The sequence below is a fragment of the Schistocerca serialis genome, chromosome 4 (genome assembly GCF_023864345.2).
Source record: "Schistocerca serialis cubense isolate TAMUIC-IGC-003099 chromosome 4, iqSchSeri2.2, whole genome shotgun sequence".
Taxonomy (NCBI): Eukaryota; Metazoa; Arthropoda; class Insecta; order Orthoptera; family Acrididae; genus Schistocerca; species Schistocerca serialis.
This window is the reverse complement of record NC_064641.1, coordinates 913,331,626-913,356,865: the sequence shown is the minus strand read 5'-3', so window position 1 is coordinate 913,356,865 and position 25,240 is coordinate 913,331,626. Positions and strand designations below refer to the sequence as shown.

The window sequence follows — 25,240 nt, the reverse complement described above, 5'->3', positions numbered from 1 at the left end:
GTATGTTACCACTTCTTAAATTTAATAAGTGATACAGATAAATGGAATTGTGAATGCTACAGATTTTCCCCATAGTTTTAAGAAAACTGAGATTCACTTTAAACATGCGAATGTCCTTAGACACCAGAAGAGAAGGCGCCAATTGAGGAAGGAGGTAACCCGTCCTCATCAAAGTCCTCAGAAATACCGACCGTTCATCGTCAAATTTGGGACACGAAAAGAAGATGGGGTTTTCATTAGCTTCTCACTCAGAAGCACACTCGCATGTAGAGAAACCGTAAATCTTAATTGTATACAGATGTAGAGAAAACAAGGCATGGTTAAAGGGGAGTCGAATGATGGTGATATCGTAGATAGGTCCAATGCGTCATAGTAAACCACTTGTAGGAATTTGAGGTTGTAACGCCGCATATCATCCCCCTTCCCTCTGTTGGGACACTTTCCAAATCTCTAGCAATCGCTGTTTTTTGTGGCTTGACTTCATGTAAGTAGTCCGTATACGGTAATTTCAAATCAAGAACAGTTTCTGCAGAGGTAGCTTGCTTTGCTAAGACATCAAGTTTCTCATAACAGCAGATGCCAGCATGGGAATACACCCACAGCAGAATGATAGTCTGTCGTCTCCGTTAACTGCGAACATAATCCAGAACCACATCCAAAATATAACGATTGGTTGTTTTATTCCATCTGCAAATTAGTTATAAACAGTCCGTTCTGAAGCTGATTGATCCCAAGAAGTGAACGAATAGATTCAGGACATTGTTCTCCACCTAGGCCTATAAGGAGAAAAAAAATGAGAACATTCATCGAAAAGCTTTTCTCCACGTAACTGTAAACAAATTGTTGTGTCAATTTACGTGCTGCAATTGTTTGAACTATAAAATAAAACCAATATTTAAACAATGGTAATGTCACACCTCAGTTGCATCTTCTTGAGCTCTTTTGTAAAAACTTCGACCCTCGTACTTTACGAAACTGTTCTGGAGATCAAGTTGACACTGCGCTTTCGAAATTCTGCATCATTTACCAACAGAATGAAACCCAGATTTCATTGACATCGACTACAACCGTGTGGTAGGCCACGGAATTTTGTTCTTCGCCTGAAGTGTTTTTCTGCGGATTTTGGAGGAGACAGTTGAGGTATCACAATTCTACACGACCATCAGGCTTCTGTTCATGCAGCGCCAGTCTCATAGAAGAACTTCTCGTTGCGTGTTACTACTTCTGGACAGGCCTCCTGAATCAGGTTTTCGTAAGCCAGTTTCCCGACACTGTTGTGGTTGTTCATGTAAGCACTTCAATATCGATTCTATAATTGAGGTTCCGGCTGCCGGATTTCTGTTCCAGTCTATCTTCGCTCCGACGTAACAGCTCTGCAGTTTTTGAAACGTGGCTGAGGTACCAGGTTCGTATTGGCTTATAAAATGAAAATGTTAGTTAATGTGAACGGAACGATTTTATGTGGAATGAAGGAAAAGGATTAATTGAGCTGGAACTCATTCTTCTCCTTAGCGTTGAACCCTTCTTTAGTTGGAGTCACAAACGATGGCGGTCAAGTTGAGGGTTGTTCTGCGCACCTTCGTCACGCGTTCTCCGACAGCCAATGGGCGTTCAGTAGTGTTCTGAGCGTTCAGCTGTGAATTTTGTAGCCAATGCATGCATTAAACGTGATCGTAGCGAGTTATTTGGTGAATTTTTATTCCATTTGTTGCAAGTTGTCATCGCCGATGGTGGTGGTAAGCGACAAATTCTACACGAGCAAGCGAGGGATATAGTTTACAAGATACACGCTTCCTTCAAGCGCAAATAACTTTCACGCACCTACCGTAGCTTACTGTCGCTTGAAACCGGCAACAATGCAGTCCCCGTACCTGCCTCGACCTACGCGAACCGCCATCGTTCGTGAAGAAGACTATTGCATGGGGTCCGCTGTACAGAAGATTTGGCAGGTCTTTTTTTTTTTAATTTATCCTTCGGCAGGATGCCCTTCCTGTCGCCACTGTCATCATTTACCTGAGGAAGAGAAGTCGCTTGCGTCACGTGTTCGTATTGTGTAAATTTCATTGTGTGTGTCGTCAGATTTTAACTGTTTTTGTATCGTATTTTCTGGGGAAAAATTAGGGACCAGCCCAGCGTTTGCCTAAACGAGCGAGCGAAACTGCCTAAAAACCATGGTCGGGCTGGCCAGTGCTCCAGTCACGGCCATTGCGCCGCAAAGATTCGATATAGCTCTGGCTCCTATTGCTGTTGCGCAATAGGAGCAAGTCTGAGCTGGAAGTTATTCATTTCCTTTATTGAACTGATTTAACTGACTGTATTATATGTTTATTAGACGGAAAGACACACATAAGTAATGATACATTTGATGCACTGGATCACCAGTTTATTAGAAACCAAGACTGCTTCATGTGAAGTAATTTCACGACCAGTTTCTACAATAACTAACTGTCATTCTCAGATTCTCAAATCTCCCAGAAATATATCAGTCTCGTCGAGATACTGAGAACATGCTCCGTTTATAATAACACAGCTCCACGCTGGTTTGTCAAATGTATGAAACTTCTTAAATAAAATATCCATAGTCGCCGACGCATAATATTTACTGATGCACCTGTTTTTGCTCCTGTTTTGCTTATTGGTGCTTTGGGTATTTTATTTGTCAAGTTTCATATATCTGATAAACCAGTGTGGAGCTGTACTACTACGACTGGAGCACATTCTCAGTATGTCGACGAGACTGATGTGTAGTTATATTTCTAGAAGATCTGAGAATCTGAGGATGACAGCTAGTTACTGTCGAAACCCGTGATGAAGTAAACAATTTCACTGTAGTGATCTTTGCTTCTAATATTACAACATTAGATCGGCCCAACAACATGTGCAAACTGCGACATAAAAGTTTTCTGGTTATGGTACCGCGTCTAATGTATAAAACTACCAACGTTTCGGCCACTGTTGCAGTGGCCTTCTTCTGGGTCTACTGACCCAGACCCAGAAGAAGGACGCTGCAACCGTGGCCGAAACGTTGGTTTTTGAAGGCCGCTGCAACCGTGGCCGAAACGTTGGTTTTCTGTAGCAGTAGTAGTTTTATACATTACGACGTGGTACCATACCGAGAAAACTTTTATGTCGACGGACTCTGGCCGCGGAAGCCTACGCAATTATACACTCCTGGAAATTGAAATAAGAACACCGTGAATTCATTGTCCCAGGAAGGGGAAACTTTATTGACACATTCCTGGGGTCAGATACATCACATGATCACACTGACAGAACCACAGGCACATAGACACAGGCAACAGAGCATGCACAATGTCGGCACTAGTACAGTGTATATCCACCTTTCGCAGCAATGCAGGCAGCTATTCTCCCATGGAGACGATCGTAGAGATGCCGGATGTAGTCCTGTGGAACGGCTTGCCATGCCATTTCCACCTGGCGCCTCAGTTGGACCAGCGTTCGTGCTGGACGTGCAGACCGCGTGAGACGACGCTTCATCCAGTCCCAAACATGCTCAATGGGGGACAGATCCGGAGATCTTGCTGGCCAGGGTAGTTGACTTACACTTTCTAGAGCACGTTGGGTGGCACGGGATACATGCGGACGTGCATTGTCCTGTTGGAACAGCAAGTTCCCTTGCCGGTCTAGGAATGGTAGAACGATGGGTTCGATGACGGTTTGGATGTACCGTGCACTATTCAGTGTCCCCTCGACGATCACCAGTGGTGTACGGCCAGTGTAGGAGATCGCTCCCCACACCATGATGCCGGGTGTTGGCCCTGTGTGCCTCGGTCGTATGCAGTCCTGATTGTGGCGCTCACCTGCACGGCGCCAAACACGCATACGACCATCATTGGCACCAAGGCAGAAGCGACTCTCATCGCTGAAGACGACACGTCTCCATTCGTCCCTCCATTCACGCCTGTCGCGACACCACTGGAGGCGGGCTGCACGATTTTGGGGCGTGAGCGGAAGACGGCCTAACGGTGTGCGGGACCGTAGCCCAGCTTCATGCAGACGGTTGCGAATGGTCCTCGCCGATACCCCGGGAGCAACAGTGTCCCTAACTTGCTGGGAAGTGGCGGTGCGGTCCCCTACGGCACTGCGTAGGATCCTACGGTCTTGGCGTGCATCCGTGCGTCGCTGCGGTCTGGTCCCAGGGCCGCCGACCACTGGCGACAACATCGATGTACTGTGGAGACCTCATGCCCCACGTGTTGAGCAATTCGGCGGTACGTCCACCCGGCCTCCCGCATGCCCACTGTACTCCCTCGCTCAAAGTCCGTCAACTGCACATACGGTTCACGTCCACGCTGTCGCGGCTTGCTACCAGTGTTAAAGACTGCGATGGAGCTCCGTATGCCACGGCAAACTGGCTGACACTGACGGCGGCGGTGCACAAATGCTGCGCAGCTAGCGCCATTCGACGGCCAACACCGCGGTTCCTGGTGTGTCCGCTGTGCCGTGCGTGTGATCATTGCTTGTACAGCCCTCTCGCAGTGTCCGGAGCAAGTATGGTGGGTCTGACACACCGGTGTCAATGTGTTCTTTTTTCCATTTCCAGGAGTGTATATCTAACGTTTTGAGGCCGGAACTCTTCTGAAATTCTAAATATTTTACGGAGCCCTGAAATAAGCAAAACCTGTTTTTACGTTCACTCTGTACTTCTAATTTTTTAATGAAAATCGTTCAAAAATGTATACATATTGACTTCTACAACAATATACGATACAGCACACAATAATACATTACACAAAATAATACTGTATTGATTCACTGTAATTGAGAATATTGTTTCCATTTAATGGGAAATAAGAGTCTTTTTTATTATTTTTGACCAGCTGTTCAATGGCAGGCTTGATAGAAGAGAGCTGAAGACTCATGTCAGGTTCAGCATCCCGTCTACGGCGGTATTTTAACTGCCTGAAGTAGTGCTGGAGGGAAATGACACCATGAAACCTGTAGGGCTGTCCATAAATCCGTAAGAGTACGATGGTGAGGAGATCTCGTCTGAAGGGCACGTTGCAAGGCATCCCAGATATGCTCAATAACGTTTATTCTGTGATGTTTGGCTGCCACCGGAAGTGTTTAAACTAAGAGTGTTCCTTGAGCCATTCTGTAGCGATTCTGGGCGTGTGGTGTGTCGCATTGTCGCTTTTGAATTGCCCAAGTCCTTCGGAATGCACAATAGACATGAATGGATGCAGGTGATCAGACAGGATGTTTATGTATGTGTCACCTGTCAAGAATCGTATCTAGACTTACGAGGGGCTCCATGTCACTCCAACTGCACATGCCCCACACCATTACAGAGCCTCCACCAGCTTGAACTGTCCACTGATGACATGCACGGTGGATGGATTCATGAAGTTGGTCTCCATACTCGTACACATCCATCCCCTAGATACAATTTGAAACGAGACTAGTCTCACTAGGTAACATGTTTCCAGTCATCATCAGTCCAATGTTGGTGTTGGAGGACCCTGCTTAAAGCTTTGTGTCATGTAGTCATCAAGGGTACACGAGTGGGACTTCGGTTCCGAAAGCCCATATCGATGATGTTTCGTTGTATGGTTCGCACGCTGACACTTGTTGATGGCCCAGCATTGAAATCTGCAGCAATTTACAGAAGGGTTGCACCTCTGTTACGTTGAACGATTCTCTTCAGTCGTCGTCGGTCCCGTTCTTGCAAGATCTTTTCCTGACCACAGCGGTGTCAGAGATTTAATGTTTTATCGGATTCCTGATATTCACGGTACACTCATGAAGTGGTCCCCATTTCATCACTATTTCGAAGATGCTGTGTCCTATCGCCCGTGCTCCGATTATAACACCACATTCAAACTCACTTAAATCTTGATAACCCGCTACTGTAAAATCAGTAACCAATCTAACAAGTGCCCCAGACACTTGTTGTCTCATATAGGCATTGCCGACCACAGTGCCGTATTCTACCTATTTATATATCTCTCTGTTTGAATACGCATGCCTATACCAGTTTCTTTGGTGCTTCAGTGTAGTAAGCCATATAGCACAGTCAACACGACGACTAGGTCACCTCAAAAATCTGTGTATGAGGGTGCAAATGAAAGCAGGGTAAGCCGATCAAGTGTGAGACGAATTCTGAAGGCTGCAAAGTGTAAAGTTTAATTCCAAGACAGCTGCAAACTATGAATGAGGATGATCCAGATTGAAGGATGGAGTATTCTGAATGGTCTGAAGGCATGCTTCGTGAGGATGAATGTTCCGCAGGCATGGTCGTCTGGTCTGATGAAGCACAATTATAACTTTATTGTAACAACTGTGTGTACTGGGCTCCTGAAAATCCTAATGTTCATGTGGACAAACATGTTAATTTACTGGGTGTCAGTGTGTGATGTGGTCTGTCATCATAGTCTGATTGGCCCCTTCTTCCGTGAAAGTAACGTACCTGGTGAGATGCATCTCGATATACTGCAAAAATCAATTTTACCTGCCATCTGACAGGTGTTTGGAAATGAAATATTTTACCTACAACAAGATGGCGCTCTCCCTCACTGCCACATAGATGTCAGAGCCTACTTGGATGAAAATTTACGTGGTCAATGGAAAGGTCAAAGAGGAGCTGTTGAGTAGCCACCATGGTCTCCACACCTTATGTCTCTTGTCTTCTACCTATGGGGAACTTTGAAAAATGAAGCATATCAACAGAAACCAGCTACACTGAATGAAACCATTGAGGCATCCTATGTGACTGTCATACCGGCAACACAGGCAGCTGTAATTCCGTTAACAGGAACACTTCAGCAGCATCAATGTTGTTTGGCTTCTAATGGGGGTCACTTTGAATCCATAAAAGTAACATTCCCCCCAGGGCAAGAATTGTAATGGTATGTCATTTTGTTCCATTAATATTGATTATCAAAGAATGTCCACATTTTTCTGAATGCTTCTGTATTGCTTTAATGATCACTGGTTACGTCATCCATTGTTACACACAGAAAATTTGTGGATAACAACCAAAAACTTGTTGGTGTGTACAGAATGATATCAGGAAATTATTTTTAATTTACTCCTATCATATTGCACCATTAAGTTTTACATCGGTTTTAGCTTTTAGTACTGAAGTTTGTAAAATCAGTTCATCAACAATGTTTTTTGTTATAAAGTTACTTGCATCATGAAGATTATTAGTTGGAAAATGTTCCTAATGCTTACATGTATTCTTTACATAAATCCTAACGAAAAGCTAGTTTCACTTCTTGCGAAATATATCTTGGAATTACAAAATGAGAATTTTTTATGTTTTATGTTCAAGTATCATTTAGTAACAGTTGAACAAGAGCAGAGGTCAGTATAATAAATTGAGTTTTAAAATGATTGGATAAGTGAAAAGAAATAAGAATATTACAAAGTTTATACAAGTCTGTAAATGTCGCAGCCTGACATCTAAGCTCAACACTTCATGTTATACTTACCCTAATGATCATATTGTACTATGACAATAATATCAGTTAGTTGCAATTGGAATTGACCAATGCATGAAAATACCTGTATGCAACAAACAAAAGGAAGTGATTTCAGCATCTTCTGAGGAGCAGACATGAAAAGATTTCTCAGAGCACAAAGAAACTCTCTGGGACGTTTTCGTTACATTTTCTTTCCAGTTTAAGCCTTGGTCTGCATACACCCCCAATAGTTTTGTGCATCATACTTTTTCTAACTCATTACCACACTCTACCAGCTAGAGATCTTAATTTTGATAGTTTCTTTTCCAAAGTCAATGTAATGTGTTTTCTTCACATTAAGGACAGCCTGAACCAAAAATGTGTGGACTTCAGGACTTGACCAGTCATTGTAAATGGAGATTCCTTCAAATCACTCACTATTACAATAGTGTCATCTGTGAACAAAATTACCTTAGCTGGACTGCCTGGGGTCTATGTATCATTACCTTACAGTACATCTATTCTGACTTCCTTTGCATCAGATACTAATTTGATCAGGTGTGTAACTGCTGCTTGTATACTTCTACCCGTTTGAAAGCCAGGCTGATTACTATTCAGTATATTGTAGTCATTTAAGTACTTGGTGATTTGTAGCTTCATTAATCTCTCAAATACTTCAGAGAATGCTGACAGGAGTTTGATAGTTTTTACCTTTATGCCTGCTACCACTTTTGAATACACTGTAACATTCTTATGTCAACTTAGGAAATGATAGACCAAATAGGCATAGAAGAAAATGACAAAATATTATTCAGTATGTTTGACAGACAATAACAGCTCTCAGATAAGTGCAGCACCTAACTGCAATGCTGAAGCACTGGAGTTTGTTACATAGCCTTGTGAATAAATAAATATTAGAAAGAAACAAAATGAAACTATAAAAACCTCAGGATGGAATAATGACAATATTATGAAGAGGATAAATTGCTACTCACTATATGCAGGAGATACTGAGTTTCAGACAGGCACAGCAAAAAGATTGCTGCATTTGAGCTTTTGGTCAAAAGGCATTCTTCTAAAGTAGCAAATACACACACATGCACAAATCACTCACAAATGAGGACTGTCTGGCTGCTGAGGCCATACTCAGCACATATGTGCCATTTGCAAAATTCACTGCAGGACAGGCTCCTTGCTTTTCTTTTTTTACTCATAATTTTGTTACATCATACAATGCTGAATCACTATTTCTGTTCACCAACTTCAGTTAAAGTACTGTCATAGCTTGCCTCATTCAATTTGCACTACAGTGAAGAAATTTAGAGTTCAGAAGAAACATCTCATCAGTGACCATTTTGCTCCCTCTCTTGTGTGGAAAAAGTTGTAACAATATCGTGTTTTTTCCATTTTTGAATGATACCCATCTCTTATTAAGTTCAATATTCAAGATGTGCCATCCCATAGTTTAACAGATATTTCTCTGCATGGTGCACTGAATATTAGTTTTAATACTGCATTCTCGACAGTATTATTTAAGTGTGTTAAGTAAGTAATTGTAACAATTTGTCCATAGACTGCATGCCACGATTTTAGAATTAATTGGTCATTAGGCTGTAATAGTCAATAACAGTTTGACAAAAAATAGTCTTTGATTAGTAAATTATTTTGAGATTAAATAGTTTCATGTATTGTATTGACAGGAAGTGTATTTAGTGTATAGCACCACAATTTAGAATTTTGTGACTAAATTTTGTTATCATAACATTGATTGCATAGAAAAGCTTTCTGACTTATACATTCATTACTTTTATTTCTTATGTAGCGAGCAGTCATTTCATTCTTTGTCCTTTCCTTTCAGTCTGAATATGGATTAACAGAAGACCAAGTAGCAGGTGAGCAATCAGAGCCCCAACCTTTTCTTCATAGTATATTCCCTTTGATCTATAATGGAAGCTACTTCTCCTAACCTGACAATCATTTCTCACACTTAAATTACTTGCTTATCAAGTTCAACATTTATAATGCTAAAACAAATAAAATGGTCACAATGGCCTACCACATTCATCGAAGTTTTTGTGTTCTTTTCCTAAAATATATTTCCCTTTTTCTTTCATGTTGTTCTTTTCCTTTATTATAATTTGCTACCAGTTACTGTTGCAAGTGACACTTTGATATTTATTCTAAAGAAACATATATTTTTTCTCAATCAGTCACATAAAAAATAGACTTTATAAACAAAGCTGAGTTACTTATTTGGTATGTGAGAAGCTTTAATGTCCTGGTGGCCGTCATTTAACCTTTCATGTTGCAGAAGAAATGTAACTATTATGAATTTCCTTGCAATCTTTCAAAAGATTATATTTACATTGAACCATTTGGGACCAGGCATAAGTTTACACACATGAAATTGTCAAAATGACAGGCATGGGTAGCTCATCTAAATTAGAAATGACAACTATTACATCACACGTGTAACTTTAATCGACCCACAACAACCTTAATGTTTCAATAACACAAATACTCAAAATACTTTAAAAACATAATGTAAATAACAAGACACCTGCAGGAAGTTGGAGAGCTTTGAACTGGGGAAATCAGCTCAAACTCACCAGCCAAGTATGAGAGGCACCCAAAAACAAAACAAAAATATCTCTCATGAAGTAGGACCTTGAAAATACCCACAATAAGATCTCCAAAACACATTGCAAAATTAGTGTCACTGTCTTCAGTTCATCCATGTAGCTAAACTGAACACTATAATATGCACAAACACCATAACAATGATTCGCAAAAGCATCATCAACAGGCACACAAAAAAGGATGAAAACTTTGAAAGCTTTTGGAAGAAACCGTTTGACAAGATAGAATACCCTCCCTCCTCCCTACCCACTCTTTCACTCTCTCTCTCTCTCTCTCTCTCTCTCTCTCTCTCTCTCTCTCAAATGCACACGCACACGCACACACACACACACACACACACGCACACACACACACACACACACACAGACACACAGACACACACACACACACACACACACACACAGACACACCTGTGCTACTGTCATTGTGTGTCCAACCTGCACTACGTAGGTGCACGGGTGTGTGTGTGTGTGTGTGTGTGTGTGTGTGTGTGTATATATATATATATATATATATATATATATATATATATATATATATATATATATATATATATATTTTTAGCTTGTCAAAGTATTTCTTCGAAAAACTAGCAAAGTTTCCGTTTTTTTTGCATGTCTATCAGCAACAGAAAACTTACGCTATTCAGTGCATGATCTCCATTACTCCTAAATTACATACACTATGCCAGAACTACTGTATTGATAATAATGGTAATAGTAAGATTCCATTGCACTGTTTACAGTACAGTTTGTTCACACTGCACAGGATCACTAATCTGCTAATGTAGTTGAAGTGATTGATGTAGTAGATTGTTGCTCCGTTATGACTGGGATCAGCACCGCCATCAGTGTCCTGCAAATTACGACCATTCAGACATGCACAATGAACTGCAGCAGTAAGACTTCCCTGAATACTACACATTAATTGTCACAAGTAAAATAGCAGATACCTGAACACGTATTGGTTTCCAGACATACAATTATAGGAATTGTTCTTGTTGTTATGACCAATACCTACTTCCTGTAGGAATATGTGACACTGTCTAAAATATCCTTTACAGGGTGAACCAGAAACTCACTGACAAAGTTTCAGGAGTGGTTGTTGATGTGGTCTTCAATCCTGAGACTGGTACGATGCAGCTCTCCATGCTATTCTAAGCTGTGCAAGCTTCATCTTGCAGTACCTACTGCAACCTACATCCTTCTGAATCTGCTTAGTGTATTCATCTCTCGGTCTCCCTCTATGATATTTACCCTCCATGCTGCCCTAGAATACTAAATTAGTGATCCCTTGATGCCTCAGAGCATGTCCTGCCAACCGATCCCTTCTTCTAGTCAAGTTGTGCCACAAACTCTTCTTCTCCCACATTCTATTCGATACAACCTCATTAGTTATGTGATCTACCCATCTAATCTTCAGCATTCTTCTGTAGCACCACATTTCGAAAGCTTCTATTCTCTTCCTGTCCAAACTATTTATCATCCACATTTCACTTCCATACATGGCTACACTCCATACAAATACTTTCAGAAACGACTTCCTGGCACTTAAATCTATACTCAATGTTAACAAATTTCTCTTCTTCAGAAACGCTTTCCTTGCCATTGCCAGTTTACATTTTATATCCTCTCTACTTCGACCATCATCAGTTATTTTGCTCCTCAAATAGCAAAATTCCTTTACTACTTTAAGTTTCTCATTTCGTAATCTAATTCCCTTAGCATCACCCAACTTAATTCAACTACATTCCATTATCCTCATTTTGCTTTTGTTGGTGTTCATCTTATCCTCCTTTCAAGACACTGTCCATTCCATTCAACTGCTCTTCCAAGCCCTTTGCTGTCTCTGACAGAATTACAATGACATCGGCGAACCTGAAAGTTTTTATTTCTTCTCCATGGATTTTAATAACTTCTTCAAATTTTTCTTTTGTTTCCTTTACTACTTGCTGAATATACAGATTGAATAACATCGGGAAGAGGCTACAACCCTGTCTCACTCCCTTCCCAACCACTGCTTCCCTTTCATGTCCCTCGACTCTTATAGCTGCCATCTGGTTTCTGTACAAATTGTAAATAGCCTTTCGCCCCCTGTATTTTACCCCTGCCACCTTCAGAATTTGAAAGAGAGTATTCCAGTCAACATTATCAAAAGTTTTCTCCAAGTCTACAAATACTAGAAACGTAGGTTTGCCTTTTCTTAATCTATCTTCTAAGATAAGTCATAGAGTCAGTATGCCTCATGTGTTCCAATATTTCTAAGGAATCCAAACTGATCTTCCCCGAGGTTCTCTTCTACCAGTTTTTCCATTTGTCTGTAAAGAATTCACGTTAGTATCTTGCAGCTGTGACTTACTAAACTGATAGTTTGGTAATTTTCACATCTGTCAACACCTGCTCTCTTTGGGATTGGAATTAATATATTCTTCTTCAAGTCTGAGGGGAATTTCACCTGTCTCATACATCTTGCTCACCAGATGGTAAAGTTTTGTCAGGAATGGCTCTCCCAAGGTTGTCAGTGGGCATGGACCAAAAAAAGAAAAAAAAGTCAAACTTGGGCTCTAAATGCAGACCTAAAGTGCCATGAGAACTTGTTAATCTCTGATACTATGAAACATATATTTCTGCTACAAGCTGTTTGCTTTCCATCATTGGGAGGAGACAGTATGGACCAAAACAAGAAACACATTCCCAGTAACACATGGTCTCTAAAATGTTAAAGTGATTGGTCATTGCATCATACTTCTGCAGAAATGATGTACTAAGCATTTTGCACATTTTCTTGTTCCGGATGTGGCTGTTATATACATACATTATTTCAAAAGTCAAAGCTAATGTTCAGTGATCCAAATATTTTTGTGACATTTCATTCATTGCCATTTCACTATCAGTTTTATGCTGCAAACTCCAAACTTAAGCACAAAATAACTGGAAGTTATCTTTTAGAAGTGCTGGGTGGGAAAGGAAATATGAGTGGGATGGAGAGCAGCCTAGGTATCTGTAAATAATGACTACACATATTGAAGATTTGTGGTGGGGACTGAAAAAGTACCATTTTGAAAGAAAACTCATGTCCACTAGACGTTAACCATGCCTGTGCTACAGAAACAAACATCTAAAACAATATATTTCACTCTCCAACTTCTGATGGCTGAAAAATCAACATGAATTAATTCATCCTTACTTTGATAATTAATCACTTTGTAACCAACAAAATATTGTGCTTATAGAAACCAGGGCAATTTTTTTTTCTTTTTGGTAGATCAATATATGGGCCATCAGTGAAATAAGATGCAATGAATGTATAATGTGACTCAAGAACTAGGTGTGATCCATACTATCACCTCTGAAAGTTCATTGCTGGAGTTCTGGTTAACATGCAAAATTGATAACAGTGTCTTCACTTAATTTAATCTGCATGGCTAAATAGAATTCTATGATAACCACCAACCACAAAACAGCAATTAACATAAAAACAGGACTCAGATTATACCTTTCACTTGACACTATTTACTTTAGTTTATCATGCAATGTACCATCACTTGCTAATATGATAAAAGTATGAAGCATTTCATAGAAAATAAAATCAAAACAGGAGGGAGTATAAAAATGTCATATGGTAGCGCTGTTTTCTCTTTTTCTGCTTTCTTTTTATATTTCTTTTTTTAAATTCTATGCTTAGGGTTTCATATTATATGGAAGTATATTAAGAAGAGATATAGATCCTTAGATGTTTATGATATCAACAAATCAACAAAGAATGGTCCTCTTTTTAAGCCAGTAACTGTTTGCCAGGCTGTCCTCTCAGTACGTGATTCATGTTAGTAAATACATTTATACCATTCATGTTCATTAGTCCACTTATTCTTTTATTTTTAATACTTCATCATATTACAATTAGTGAACCTGCAGTTGTCATTTTACAAAAGATTAGTGAAAGGCGATTGAAGTAGCCTGTTCCACACAGGTTCAACATCACAACCGTTTTGAATGATCATGAAATAGTTGCACTTGCAGTGCCTTATTACTAAAAATGCAATCGTGGTTGTAATTTTCATTTCAGTAAAGTACCATTGTTGCATCTTCCATTAGCTTTATCAGTATTTTTTTGCAAAGTTTTATGGCTGATGAATTACATCTTATAATTACTTGCCTCAGAAATGTATCATGTTCTTACCTTTTCAATATTTATTTATGTATGACAATAATATTTCTGTTCAGTTATTCCTGTTATACATGATCACTAATGTTCTTAGTACAACTTGGAAAATGATAGTAATCTGACACATGCATAGAAACTTTATTACTAAAAGTAGAGACGGGCAATAAGTAAACCAGCTTTAAGAAGTTAGCAAGAATGGTGTATTAGTTATTAGTGGAAACAGAAAAATATCATTTGATGTGTTTTTGTCTGTGTAATATGATTAGTTCACTGTAGTAAAGGAAAAAGGAAATACATGTGTAGTTTAACTTGCATGAGTCAAAAGGAAATACATATGTAGATTCACTTGCATGATTCAATTACGGGGAAGTATTTTTGTAATATCATCTTTAATTTAGTTCCTGTTATTGGCACACACAAAGTACGAATTATATATTTGTGAATAATATTTCATGTAGGATGTGTCAAATAATACAGACAGTGTCATGTAGGACTGCAAATTGATCTATTTTCAGAATATATTCCCTTAATTTGGGTACTATGGGCATCAAAGTTTGAGAATGGTGATGTTAACATTGCTTTGGATAATATTTGGTGTCATAGTTAAATATGCAGTCCTGTAACGGAGGCATAGGCAGCATCTAACTGGTCTCCTGTGCCAATGCCTTATTAATTTCATAGTTAATGGTTTTCATACTAATTAAGTAGTTTGTGTTTTGTTACAGGATGGTAGCATTGTTGACAGCAGTACAACAGAGCAGTGCACAAAATATGGAAATTGGCTGACAAGCAAATTAATTGCCAACCAGGCTGCAACTATAGTACCATTTCAATAATTTAAGAGGTTTTCCATCTGTCTTACTGGGTGCCGTGCCATTTGCACAGTGCACATTCCTATCTATTGATGGAAACTGTACTAATTTCAAACCTAAGAGCCTTACTTTTGGAATGAGCAACTCTCAGCCAGTCACCTCTATTGGTCAGCACTTAGCTCAGCTATTTAATATGTGCTACTGTCCTTTATACATGACCCTGCTATTAGTGTCATTGGTTGGCATATTTAATCTGGTCAATCATTGAGAGGTAGACAGTGATTGGTTATTTATAAAATTATCCAGAATAACATGTGAAGACAGTTATTTAAGGAAACAATTTTTAATGTGTTGGGTTTCACAGGTGTGTTTCTACAGATAGCTCTAATAACTAGCTGGACTAGACACATCTTTGGTTCAATTTAATATCTTTGATCATCCCTTAGCACAAAAAATGCAATTCCAGTCTGCTGCACATAAATCTTTTAGCTCTTCCGAGTCGTCCTTCATAACGTAAGTTGATATAAACTGTCTTAGTATTAAGAGCAATTTCGATTACATGTTGTGCAATGATGATGTCTATTGTCACATTGTCACTACAGTTCAGCATTGCACATTTCTAAAGAGGAAGAAATCTGTCACTTTTATTTTGTTTGCTAGTGAGTTGCCTTCCTATAATTGTCAATGACCATGAACTGTGACTGAACAAAGTGACACTGAGATTCAGACACTGGACTAACATTGGGCAGGACAGTGGTTAACATCCCCACCACTCATTTAGGTTTTCTATGGTTTCCTTAAATCACTGACGGCAACTTTTGGGTTGTCCACAGGAAAAGATATGGTCAATTTCTTACATCATCATTCCAGAATTTCATGTTGTGCTCATCTCCAATGACTTCACCATCAAAGGGACGTTAAAGACTTCCCTTCCTTCCTTCTTTAAACTGTGAAATGCATCTTATCAGTGCTAGTCTGTTTCAGAAATCTTTGTAATACAACTTTTAGAGTACAGGGGCCTTGTGTTCACAACTGTTTTCCATAGGCAGCTGCATGGAACACAACAGATACTCTGGTGTGATATAAAACATTACAACTGAGGTTTTTTTTAGGTACTGTGCCAGTAAGATGACAATTCCAGCTTGCTTGGATCTGAACATTTGGCACTCCAGAACTTAACACCATTTGACTGGTGGAGGTCAGTGTGCTTTATGCCCATGGTAGTCTCAGGACCTTACACTTCCTGGTTGTTTTCTGGGCAGTCTCATGAAAACTTTGGCATATGCTACTTGATTGACATAAGAAGAAGACCTTATCATATGAATCTATGCAGAAACTGTAAACCTGTGTGCACAGCCACATATATTTGGTCTTGTGTGTGTATGTTTGCAGTGATTTTGTACAAAATTGGTAATTTTCATGTAATAAATTACTGTATACTGTGCTTCATTTTTGGTGCATTTAACACATTGTTAACTACATGCCCATCACTTTGTCCAATTCATTTTCTAACTTTGATATCCCATGGAGCAGTAGACAAGAATATTTGGACAAGGGTTCCCTTTTGAAAGGTAACCAGTTTGACATACTATACAATACTAAGGGTTCACAGTGTTATTTTTATACATTTTGTATGTAAAAATAAAGGAAGTTTGGCTCTTTGCTTCTGTCTGTAACTCATATCACATACAACTGATCACATTCTTACTTCTCTGTGTTAAGTTTCATTGTTGCTTCAGTGACAAGAAACATATTTTTTTTCAATTATAATATATTGTCCTTAATACCCAGACTGTAAAGTCTTATGTTATAAATGAAATTCCCTATCAATGTTTCAGAGTTTAAAGAGGCATTCATGCTGTTTGACAAGGATGAAGATGGCACCATAACTATGGCAGAACTGGGGGTTGTCATGAGATCACTAGGGCAAAGACCAACAGGTGAGTTTCTGTTATTAGTGTAAAATTGTATTAGTGGTTCCTTGATCCACTAGATCATTTATGTGAATACTGGACTAGACACTTACTCTGGTGCCATCAGCAGTCTTTACATATGACCAGAATTTCTTTGGGTTTTGTGAAATATCATTTGACAACATTCTGCTATGATAGTCATTGAAGGCATCACACATTGCCCTTTTGACATATTTGGCTGCCAAGAAAGCAATGTGTGATGCCCTCAATGACTACCATTGCAGAATATTGTCAAATGATATTTCACAAAACCAAAAGACATCCTGTTCTTACATAAAGGCTGTTGAGGGCACCGAAGTTAGTGTGCGAATGGGACAGGAATGACATTGTGGGGAGCAAAACAAAAGCTGAAATGTTTAACTTCATTTTCAAATGTTCATTTACAAACCAAAGCCCAAGAGAATTTCTTGAATTTAATCCTAGTACCTCTGAAAACAAAGTAGTGAAACGTGTATTAGTGTCAGTGGTATTGAGAAACAGCTGAAATTGTGAAAACTGAACAAAACTCCAGGGCCCAATGGAGTCCCTATCAGATTCTATACTGAATTTGCAGCTGAATTAGACTCTGTTCTAACTATAAGCTATCATAGATCTCTGGAACAAAAAACCATGCCCAGTTCTTGGAAAAAAGTGCAGGTGACACTCATCTACAAGATGCGTAGTAGATGTGATCCACAAAATTACCATCCAGTATCCTTGACATCAATTTGTTGCAGAATGTTAGAACAGATTCTGAGCTCAACCATAATGAGATATCTTGAACAGAATGACCTCTTCAATGTCAACCAGTGTGGATTCTGAAAACATCGATCATATGAAACCCAACTCACACATGACATACTAAAAGCTTTGGATCAAGACAGTCAGGTAGACACAGTATTTCTTGATTTCTGAAAATTGTTTGACTCAGTGTCATATCCATAGTTGTTGTCAAAAGTATGAGCTTATGGGGTATCAAGTGAAATCTGTGGCTGGATTGAAGACTTTTTGGTAGGGAGGATATGGCATGTTAGCTTGGATGGAGAGTCATCATCAACTTCAGGTGTGCCCCAGGGAAATGTGTTGGGACCCTTGCTGTTTATGTTGTATATTAATGACGTTGCAAATCATAGTAACTTTCTGCAGTAATAGTAACTTTTTGCAGATGATGCAGTAATCTATAATGAAGTACTATCTGAAAGAAGCTGCATAAATATTCAATCAGATCTTGATAAGATTTCAAAGTAGTGCAAAGATTGCCAACTTGCTTTCAATGGTCATAAATATAAAAATGTGAACTTCATAAAATGGAAAAAGTGGCATCCTATGACTATAATATCACTGAGTCACTGTTGGAATTGGCCAAATCATATGAATACCTGGTTGTAACACTTTGTAGGGATACGAAATGGAATGATCACATAGGCTCAGTCATGGATAAAGTAGGTACTATGCTTCAGTTTATTGGTAGAATCCTGGGGAAGTGAAATCAGTCTAAAAAGTAGATTGCTTACAAATCACTTGCGCAACCCATCCTAGAACATTGTGGCCCAGAAGTGTGTGGCACCTGCACCAAACAGGATTAACAGAGGATATTGAATGTGTACAGAAATGTGTGATTCCTTGATACAAAAATGTCTCTGATAAAATTTCATACCTTGCATATTTTTTGTAGAAAAGGGATGTCAAGAAATGGCAATTCAGCATCACAATAATGACATGCATAACAAGATAGTAGCTTCAATCAGTACAGAGTTTTGAATTAGAATATTTGAGGTGGGTAATTTGATTCCAAACCTAGCTATACTCTTTTCACCCAGTACTGCCGCAGTAGGCATTGTTTCTAAAATCTTATGTATTCTCCAATTACTGTATTTTTTGATGGTGACTATAATAATCAATGATCAGACATGTCAGAGACATTCATGAAAAGTAATAGTCAACTAAACAAAACTTACAGGCCATAGGACTCAGTTTCTTTGAATCATTTCAAGCATGCTCAGCAACTGGATATTGCATGTACCCAAAGTGGACAGTCCTATGTCCATTGATGCACTCAGACAATTTAGTATGGTTATGAGTTTCTGTGCTCCATGGATTGGTGCACTATAGGTGAGTGATTGCCCTTCTTTTTGGATACTGATGTAGAATTGTCATATGTTCTGACAAGGATGTTACAGAGATGAGGAGAGTGACAAAAAACAACATTAACTTGTGTGGGGAGGATATCAGAGAGAGAAGATTTCGTTTCATGGCTTAACATTGGAAACTTATAGCTTTGGTGGAGTAAGAGAATGAGGCATTTGAAATCTTGGTGGTACGGAGTGTAAGGGATTTGGGGGGGGGGGGGGGGCACATGCTTTCAAACTTTTTTTTTTAAGGGGAACTATATCAGTCAGAGGCTCAGAGGAGGGTATTGTCTGGGAAATTTGTTTGTGGATAAGATCTGTAAGGTAGTTGTAGAGGAGGAAAGCCTGAGAGTGGTTACTGGTGTAGATGTTGAAAGATTTGATGGTGAAGCAAATACATTTTCTGGGAGTGTCAAGGATGCTGGACAGAGTCATTGATGTTGAAGGAATGGCATCAGTCAAAGTGTAGGTATTGTAGATTACTTGTTACTTTTATATGAACTGTGGTCTGTATTTGGGCTTCAGAGAGGTGGAGGTCAATGTCAAGTAAGGCATCTTTGGATCTGGAAAAGGAACATATGAATTTTGCTTGGAGTTAAGCACTTGCAGAAAGCTCTCCTTCACCGTGGTTCATATACAATAAACAAAAAGAATGAACACACAAAGGCATGTGAGCTCTATCACTGTTGGAAGTTTAGTGCTCTATGACTGAGAGGCCTCCCCCTTATCCCATTTTATCTTTACCCGTAACTACCTCACTTAACAAATAAATCATGTTGCAAAATATGTGCCCAGTCATGGGGGCAGTTTTCTGGCTCTTGAGGAATGCTTCTTCCATGTGGCCGACAAAAAGATTGACATATGATGGGTCCATCCTCGTTCCCATAGGACTGCCTCTGGTTTATTTGTAGGCCTGGCTCTCGAAGGAGAGGTGGTTAAGGGTGCAGGTAAAATGGGCTAAGGTGGTGGCCTCTCCATCATAGAGCACTAAACTCCCAACAGTGATATGGCTCACATGCCTTTGTGTGTTAGTTCTTTTTGTTTGTTGTGTGTGGAGCAGTGTGCTATTATGGGTGCTGTGACTTTGAAAGTGAGCATTTTCCTGACATACTTCAAGGTAGGGCTCAATATATTAGGCTTTCTGTGCATGGGGTTGCAATGTGTCTGTGGAGGACAGTGTATTGTTATTCCAATAGCCCTCTTCCATAACAAAAAAAATTGTTTTGGATGGCAAGTGGTGGAAGCCCAAAGTATTTTCCATATGTTGCAAGAGACTTAAAATAACCAAAGTATCCAGCCCTAGCACCTTCTGAGGCACAAATGTTTGTGATAACTCTAAGGACAAAATAGACAGAATTGAGTTTCTGTTCGAGTCGTATTACATGGTCATTAAAATTTAAGTTTTCATCAAAATGTATGCCCAGCAATTTCATGGCTGTTACTTTGTCTGTGGCCTTGTCACATAATAGATAATAATGTACTTTCACAGCATTTTTGATTATCTGTGGATTTCCAAGCTTGATGTCTACTGGCAACATATGAACAAATTTTGCACCAAAAAATACATGTCTTGTTCAAAGCAGCTGATTTTACATGAGATATACATTTACATCTAAACTATGTGAATGATTTTGCATGATTACATTGTTGATCCACAACTGGAAACCTATACCTATTCCTTCATTATTGCTTCAGGTAGCACAACGATAAATTGTGTTGTTATACGTCCAATTGAGCAGCAGCAATATAAAATCTAAAGTGAGCAAGGCAAGAAAAAATTTACGATCAGTATAAAAAAATAACCCCAAACTAGCAACATAAATCCAGATTGAGGCATTTGTCTATGAGATAATTAGTGATTGAATAAGGTTCTGGCTGGGATCTGGTGCAACTGCACTGCTTAATGCTTCGAATGGGATCTGCGTCTGTCAACACATGTCCTTGGCAGCAGTGTGTTATAGTGAAAGTTTGTTTCATTATTGTTTAATAAAACAGAGGTGTAGCTCATATTATGTAAGTTTATTTTCTCATTGTTTAAATAAAGTAAGATTAAACTGTTGTTTTTATCATACATGACTTACCTTTGTAACATAAAGAAAGCTATTCTATACATGTGTATATGCCCACTCTTGTTATGAAAAATGACACACCACTTGAGGTTTAAGGGAGAACATGTTCTGAGATTCTAGAACAGGTGGATGTTAATGATATTGGACAGTAGTTTTGTGAATCACTTCTGCTACATCTTTTTTATGTGGTTTTGACATGTTCTTTCTTCAAACTTCTGGGAACAGTGTTTTATTTGAAGAAAGATCTGTGATATGGTTGGCACAGTTTTTTTGTTTGAAGAAGGATCTATGGTATATTATGGTCAAAAGATGGGTTAACTCGTCCTCAAATTCTATGTAGAATATGTAGGGATTCCATCATGTGTTGGTGCCATGTTTAATTTTAGCAGTTTCAATTGTTTCTCAGTGCCACTGATGCTAATGTCTACACCACTCATATTAGGAGTGATGCAGTAATTAAACTAGGGCAGTACTTGCAGATCCATCTTTGTAAAACATTTGAAAATTGAGTTCAGCATTTCTGCTTCTGGTTCACTACCCTTAATTTCAGTTCCTATGTCAGCCGCAGATGACTGGGCACTAACTTTAGTGCCACTAACAGCTGCTTCATATGAGGCGTCTTTCAATAAAATTTTTACAGTATGAGCTTCCAATTTATCCACTTGAATGGAACAAAAACAACATGACTGCTTTAAAAGCTGTGCTACAAAGTGATTTAAAACTTTACTGGATTTTTGTCCAAGTTAGAACTTCACTATACATAACTTTTTCACATGCAAAAAGTGACTTTTGAATTACATGTTTTGAGATCCATGCTGGTTGCTGTGGAGACTGTTCTGTTCGAAATATTTCATTAAGTTTTAGCTCAGTATAGACTATCTTATAAAAATATCCAGACACCTACTAGTGGACATTAATATGGAGTGTATCCACCATTCACCCTTATCATGACTGATTTCTGGTGGAGACACTTCCATTGAGTTTTCTGAATCTCTGTTAAGCAATGGCAGGTGACATCAGACACTGGAGTCTGGAGTGGCATCAACATTGTAACTCATCCAAAAGGTGTTCCATTGGGTTTATGTCAGGACTCTGGGTGGGTCAGTCTATTTCAGGAACAAAACAATGCCTCACTGCTATTGTTGCTGGTGCTGCTGATTGTGGGTTTAAGAAGATCAAACATCTAATGTCATCAGTCTCCTAGCAATCAATACTCAGTGGGATGTGGGAAAATGCAGAGAAATCACATCCACACTGGGCTCCACACTGACCCTTATTGTTATTCCACGAGGCAGATTTGAATAGGGTCCAATGCGTCCCACTATCCTGGAAGCAGGCACTTTAACATGGACAGCTACTTGGGCAGATACAAATGCTTTGTAGCTGCTGCTTTATGACAGAGTGCATTGACATGCTTATACAAACAGTCATTGTCTCTGCACTGTTCCTCCACTGTACACATTTCTCTACTGTTCGCAATACATAAAAAGGCAAAATATCTTCATATCCTTCCACACTTAGGATTTTCTTAAGCACAATAAGGGTACCATACCCTAATCGTGAAAATCTCCCTTATACTGTAACACCACCTCCTCTATACTTTACTGTTGACACTACACATGATGACAGGTATAAAGGTCTCTATGCTTTGCTTTGGAACACATGAGGCAATACTGACCCTACGAATTATCTTAGAAGAAAGATTAAGGAAAGGCAAACCTACATTTCAAGCATTTGTAGACTTAGAGAAAGCTTTTGACAGTGCTGATTGGAATACTCTCTTTCAAATTCTAAAGGTGGCAGGGGTAAAATAGGGGGAGTGAAAGGCTATTTACAATTTGTACAGAAGCCAGATGGCAGTTATAAACATCGAGGGGTATGAAAGGGAAGCAGTGGTTGGGAAGGGAGGGAGACAGGGTTGTAGCCTATCTCCAATGTTATTCAATCTGCATATTGAGCAAGCAATAAACGAAACAAAAGAAAAGTTCAGAGTAGGTATTAAAATCCATGGAGAAGAAATAAAAACTTTGAGGTTCACTGATGACATTGTAATTCTGTCAGATAAAGCAAAGGACTTGAAAGAGCAGTTGAACGGAATGGACAGTGTCTTGAAAGGACGGTATAAGTTGGACATCAACAAAAGCAAAACGAGGATAATGGAATGTAGTCGAATTAAGTCAGGTGATGCTGAGGGAATTAGATTAGAAAATGGGACACTTAAAGTAGTAAAGGAGTTCTGCTATTTGTGGAGCAAAATAACTGATGATGGTCGAAGAAGAGAGGATATAAAATGTATACTGGCAATGGCAAGGAGAGTGTTTCTGAAGAAGAAAAATTTGTTAACATCAAGTATAGATTTAAATGACAGCTTTAGAATGGCTGAAATGTCCCAGAATGGCCTGTACTCAAGTGACATTCAGTGACTATTCCACATCAAAGTCACTGAGCTCTCCTGACAGGCCCATCCTGCTGTTAACTCTTCTTTTCTGACAACACAATAATTCCACCTTTTTTCCTGGCAGATCCACTTTTGTGATATTTAGTGGTCAATTCTACATTACATGTTGGTGTCTGGATACCTTTCATCAGATAGTGTATGTTCTGAGATTCTCCACTGGATACATGTCAAGGATATTGGAAGGTAGTTTTGTGGAGCTCTTCTGTTATCCTTATTGTAGATTGACGTGGCCTGTGTTATCTTCAAACCAAAGGATCTATGGTATATTATGGTTACAAGAGGGGCTAACTGAAATGCAAATTTTGTTTGTGTTACATTAAAATTATGGTATATTCTGAAATGTAGTTGAGTGAAGGAATCTACGTTAACTGTAAGGAATTGCTGGAGTGAAATTAAACAAATCTGTTTTAAAGACAGATTTCATTTCAGGTGTGGACTTTTTGTAGCAGGTGGATGCCATTTACATTTGTGAACAAAACTGAAATGAAGTTATTGAAAACCTAAAATAAATACCAATGATTTTATGTACAAGTTAAATTAGTGTGCCAGATATAATTTGAATATCCATCACATGCAGTGAACTACCAGTCCTCTATCCTATCATGCCTTAGTCTGACTCAGACATTGAACTTATCTTGACAAGTTCCTCCTCCTCCTTATCAAAGTTCGCGGGAGGCTCTCCCACATTGCTGTCACATAGACCAAAGGGATTAAGTTCAGACACAACCCTAAGGTTGCTGTATCGATTCTCTCAGAAGTGCTAGTTTCACTGTCTCATGATAGAGCTTCTGGAGAGTTTGTAAGATGGAGTAAGGGTGGGGTATATGATGTGGTGAAGCTTTTATTGTGTCACTGAGGCATGCTCAGATGGTATAACTGCTAATGCACCACCACTGAAATGTGAAATCCTATACGGGAGACAGTCCTGCCCACTGACTTTGCTTATCACACGCAGCCATCACAGCAAATACACTGCTGAGGGTGACTTAATTAATTTTCAGTAATAATACTGATAGCATAAATCTCATAAATAATTTTCAACTAATGTGTCTTAACATCATTTGAGAAATAAATCTGAAACCCTCATTTCTCAGTAAGTTTCCCAATAAATACTTGGAGCTCCCCTTCTTTAAAGTTCCTCTTAATATATTATTTCCATGAGTGCTGGTTTTGACTGTAATCTGCTGGACGTTCTGCACAATTTCACAGTTGCTGTTAACTATGCTATTTTTGTAATTTCAAAATACTCTAAATTCTGTTTTTGCCTTTTCTAATTTCCTATTTTCTTTTATGTTGTTTCATGCCACCCCTCAGGTCTTCCATTGCACTACCTTTGGTAATAGCTCAGACATAATCAACAAACATTTTCAGAAGGTTCTTTTGGTATTGCTAGATTTAAGTCCCATACTTCTTATCATGTTAAGGTATTTGAATATGGCCGCGAGTGTAGAAGTGTATAATCCTAAGATGAGAAAAAGTTACAGTTATGTACCAAAAAAGGGAGTGTGCGAGAATTGTAACGTCGAAATAACAAATTTAAGAGAATGAGTTTCAGGTCTACAATTCTTAATCAACACTTTAAGAAGCGA

General features: G+C 39.0%; 1 protein-coding gene across 3 annotated transcripts in view; it reads left to right on the top strand.

Annotated features, from left to right (window-relative positions):
• Nucleotides 1-25,240, top strand: part of LOC126473588 (neo-calmodulin-like) — a 109,488-nt gene that overhangs the window by 47,701 nt on the left and 36,547 nt on the right. For 2 of the 3 annotated variants that reach the window (XM_050100734.1, XM_050100736.1), the window contains 2 exons: nucleotides 9,286-9,319; nucleotides 16,882-16,983. In XM_050100734.1, the coding sequence (XP_049956691.1) occupies nucleotides 9,286-9,319; nucleotides 16,882-16,983 (136 nt within the window). The remainder of the gene's footprint in view (nucleotides 1-9,285; nucleotides 9,320-16,881; nucleotides 16,984-25,240) is intronic. The other variant, XM_050100735.1, reaches the window with a different exon arrangement.